This window comes from Anopheles aquasalis, chromosome 3 (assembly GCF_943734665.1).
Source record: "Anopheles aquasalis chromosome 3, idAnoAquaMG_Q_19, whole genome shotgun sequence".
NCBI classification, from domain to species: domain Eukaryota; kingdom Metazoa; phylum Arthropoda; class Insecta; order Diptera; family Culicidae; genus Anopheles; species Anopheles aquasalis.
The window spans coordinates 43976564-43980712 of record NC_064878.1 but is presented as its reverse complement, the minus strand read 5'-3'; the positions used below and the strand labels follow the sequence as shown (position 1 = coordinate 43980712).

The 4149-nt window shown below is 46.6% G+C and overlaps 1 protein-coding gene across 1 annotated transcript in view; it reads left to right on the top strand.

The window, feature by feature from the left end:
- The first annotated feature begins 2852 nt into the window (after positions 1-2852).
- LOC126575173 (clavesin-1-like) overlaps positions 2853-4149 on the top strand; it is a 5863-nt gene continuing 4566 nt past the window's right edge. Inside the window, exon 1 of the mRNA XM_050235738.1 lies at positions 2853-3241. Within this exon, the coding sequence (XP_050091695.1) occupies position 3241 (1 nt within the window). The 5' untranslated portion in view covers positions 2853-3240. The remainder of the gene's footprint in view (positions 3242-4149) is intronic.

Genomic DNA, 4149 nt, shown 5'->3' with positions numbered 1-4149 from the left:
ATTTATAATCTTTATCGTCGTATCAAAAATTGAAAAACTTTAAATTGAAATCACCAAGTGGTGTTTAATAATTTTTACCTTTAAATGCATCCCGACTCATCTCACAAATAAACCCAAAACAATAGTGTATGATCTACAGTGCATACGAAATGCCAACAATTTTAAAGGCCACTATTCGCGCTGAGTTTGCGATTAGTATAAACGAAGCTTTTCAACCGCGCTGCTCGAAACTGTGTTCGTTTCTATCCGAGCGTCCACATGCGACGAGTTTGCATCGCGCGTCAGCTCCACCTCAACATCGGCCGGAGAGCTTTACTTCTCGCTTCTATGATTATTTTTATGCTTCGCTGAGATTTCTGGGCTCTTTTGAGTTCGTTTCTCGATGCGAATGGTAAAGCTCTCCGACTGTTGTTGGGTGTTGAGCTTCAGCTGGCGGTGCAAACGTATCTATCGTGTGGACGCATGGTATAAAACTGCTCGAAGAAATGCACAATGCGTTCGATACGGTGAGTATAGGGCAATTTACTCAAATTTTATCCGCCGGGATCACATTTACGGTTTGGTTTTGGAATACTGGACTACACAATTAGCTAGGATATAACAGCAACAACAGCAGAAAGAGCATATCATATTCCGTACGATTCAAACCTGTTGCTCATCTAATTGAATCACCTTTGAGTGCATTGCCTTAAAATACTTAAAATAAGATCATTATTGATTAACTTAAGAGCTAATATTACAAAACAAATCATAACTCGCGCAGTTTGATTTAGTGGAATGAGCTGCGCACTATTGGTTCATATTTGTGTTCGCCTATTTGATTATTAACGCCATCAACGGGTTCTAGGCTTATTTGTATCATGTTATAGGATCATACTGCTACATCTGGAGGATGCGCCTAGTATTCGAAGTAGTAAGTAAGACTTTTCTTTTATGGTTTTGTGCTACAAGATGCCTAATGTGCAAAACTCAAGAAGAACATCGTTGAATATCATCTCCTCTTGCAAAAAATAAGTATATGGCATTAGGAGTACAAACAGATTGAAAAGAACGTACTTACGAACTGCTTACACAATCTCATCAGCATCGGTGAAGACAAGGTTTTGATTATGTAGCGGAAGAAATCAGGCAAAACAGTTAACGTTACCAGTTGCCTAGCGTAATTAGTTGTTCTTCTCCGTTTTTCCTTAATGTTCTCATCGTGATGGATCATTTTTTTATTAAAAAATCAACGTCGTGCCTCCCTAGATTGACTTTTTAGCCCGTATGCTTCATTTGATAACCTAATCGCATCGTTCGCGACCACGTAATTACTAATGAAACTGTCCTTATGAGCTAGCTAGTAATAACCAACACGAACCACTCATACTGCGCGGGGTAATTGTTTTTCCTATGTCATTTTCCAACCCACCACCCACTATCTCTCCTCCCATCTTACCCACAGCACACGAAGCATGATCGAGACTCTCAGTTCGAAAGTGAGAGGATCGGAGCTTGCGGAACGACAACCGCACTTGGAGCCCTTAAGACAAAATGAAAGTGAAACTGTGCACCACTGCAGTGGTTCGCACTCGAAGAAATGTCGATCCCTCACTCACGCACACAAACAGGAACGCACATCCACCCCACTGGCGTTCAATTATATGGAGGCGGTTTCTTTCGTATTCAATCTCGCTCGCCGGAACCGGCCGCGCGTTCCCTTTCGATTTCTGCACGCACAAACCACGCGCAAGGTACTCATTTTCCGTGGCAGAAACCAAACTTTCGCCGTTCATCGGCTCCGATCGGTACTAGCGACGGCGGGCCCGGCTCTGCACCGGTGAACCGAAACCCGTGTGAGAGATTCTCCGGACCGGTTTTTGCCTTCCAGAGCATTTTTCTTCCACCTGGATGGAGGGTTCAATCACTTGCCGTTTTGTGGAGGGCGAATTAAGGCCCAGGGGGGGGGGGGGGGGAGCTGAGTGCCGGGGTTGGGGCAGGGCCCATTGATTTACCGTTCAGACGTCCCCCCAGACACTTCCTTGAGAGCCCAATTTAGGTTAAGGTCTTTAACCTTTACCGTGATCTTGTGAAACGATTCGCTTCGAATGATTCGGTGCAGCAAATAGAAAGGGGAGCTTAGTAGAGTAGAGGCTGCTGTGCTGCTCGTCTTCGAAAGGAAAACTGATTATTCATCGTTCACCGAAACATAAAATGGCATAAAAATAGTTAATCGCTTTGTTTTTATTGCAAAAAACCACGCTGAAAATTACCTTCAATTGCCTACCATACAAAAGACTTCAACGGTGACTCAAGCGACGAACTCGGTTCGCTTTGTGCTTTGTCCTAGCGTTGTCTAACCTCAAAAACAGTACAAAGTGAAATGTTGGTAGTAATATTTAAAAAAAAAGGACAACCATTTTCTTACAACACACTTCACTTAATAGCCCCCCGGATTCACCCCATCGGCCTACGCAACAGTGGCGCGGTTTGAGCGAAAGTTCAGTTCACTACCCGTTGCCACAGCCAGCCGCCACAGCGACAGCACCCCCGTAGGAAACCCTTTGACCACCATACGATGCTGCTTTCCCACTCCGAACACGGATAGCGGCGATCGTATGTGTTGGTTTGGCTCTGGGTTCCGTTGCTCCTCATCATCGTGCTCGTCGTCGTCGTCGTCGCCTGCTGAGCGTTATGTTGATGGTGTTGGTTGCTTTCGCTGCCACTCTTTTCTGACTCGCTGGCGCGGTTGCGAACGTGGAGCTTAGTGGTTCGAGCAACGCTTCTCACTCTTCTCCTCTTCTCCATCGAGTCGCGGTGGGACGATCAAGTTGCTCACGCACGATCCGCACCACTCGGCGCTAGTCTGCGCTGATCCGTCTCGGAATTCGGAAGTGTGTCTCTCTCGCTGTGGCACCAGAACGCCGGATCCGGAGCCCGTTTTCCCATTCCATCGGCATTCATTTTTGGATTGCATTTCCAAATTCTCTTCCCCGAACATAAAAAAAGAATCTGGATCCCTCGTTTCGGTCGTCGTTCAACCGAAGATCAGTTGTTCGAAATCGTATTCCAATCGGTGCTGTGAGTGTGTTTCCCGTGTTCCAAAGGCCGTTCCGTTTCCATTCCATCCCGTCTGTGTTGTATCCGGGAACATAGTGCAGCCCCAAAAACCCAACTCCAGAACATCAAACCTACACCAAAACGGAAAGGGACTCTCCGGGATCGAAAAGAAAACGGATTAGTTGCAGAACTGACGCAAACAGTAAGTTCCCATTGACACTGAAAGGGCAAAGAGCTGCGCTCCATCGAGGTTGAATGAGATCCAAAATCCGAAGATTCCGAAACCGGATTTCGGCCACGATTTCGGTGTGATTTCGGGGAGTGGGGAATTCCCAACAACGCACCTGGCATCGCCCCTTGCCATTGATCGTTGCTTGCAGGACGTCCCAGGAGGCCGTGTGCTAATAAGAGTTTGAACACGACACAACGACTGTTCAAACTCATGTAACATTGAAGGGCAACGGTACGCAAATACGAAAAGGCAGCGCAAACACACTTCAGCTTCACGCTCGACGCTGAGCTTACAGCATATCCCAAGTTCTGTTGGGTGTGGTGTGTTTGCTTTTTCCGGTCTAACGTTTTGTAACTCCTAATCAGAGAGTATACGATGGTTTCTGTTAGCTAAAGGTGGCCCACAATATGACCGTGAATCTTCAATAAACTTCACGATCAGATCTCACAGATCACCTCTTCTCTGCTCGCTTTCCACCGCCAGGAAATCCAAATTCAAATGCCATTATCCGACCGTTACATCTCCTTTATCCATTTCCACGAGTGTCGATTTCTTTCTTTCGCCTCTCTTTTTCGTGACTTAAATATCATCTTCGCTTCGTTGGTTGAACCGTACGATCAAAGCAAACACAGTGTGCGGCCCCAATTCCGGCGCAGCAAACCCCCCCCCCCAAAAACCCCAAATCCAAACCCCAACTTTTCCGCCTCTAGTTTGATGAAACGTGTCCAAAAAACCCACAAACCTCGGAACGGAATCCAGAGTAGAGAGTCTGCAGAGGCCACAGTCTTGCAAAGCTACTCCTACACTTCATACGCAGCGTGAAGGAAGGAAGGCCACCGCCCAGGTATGACCTGGAACTGCAGAGTGCGATCGTGATC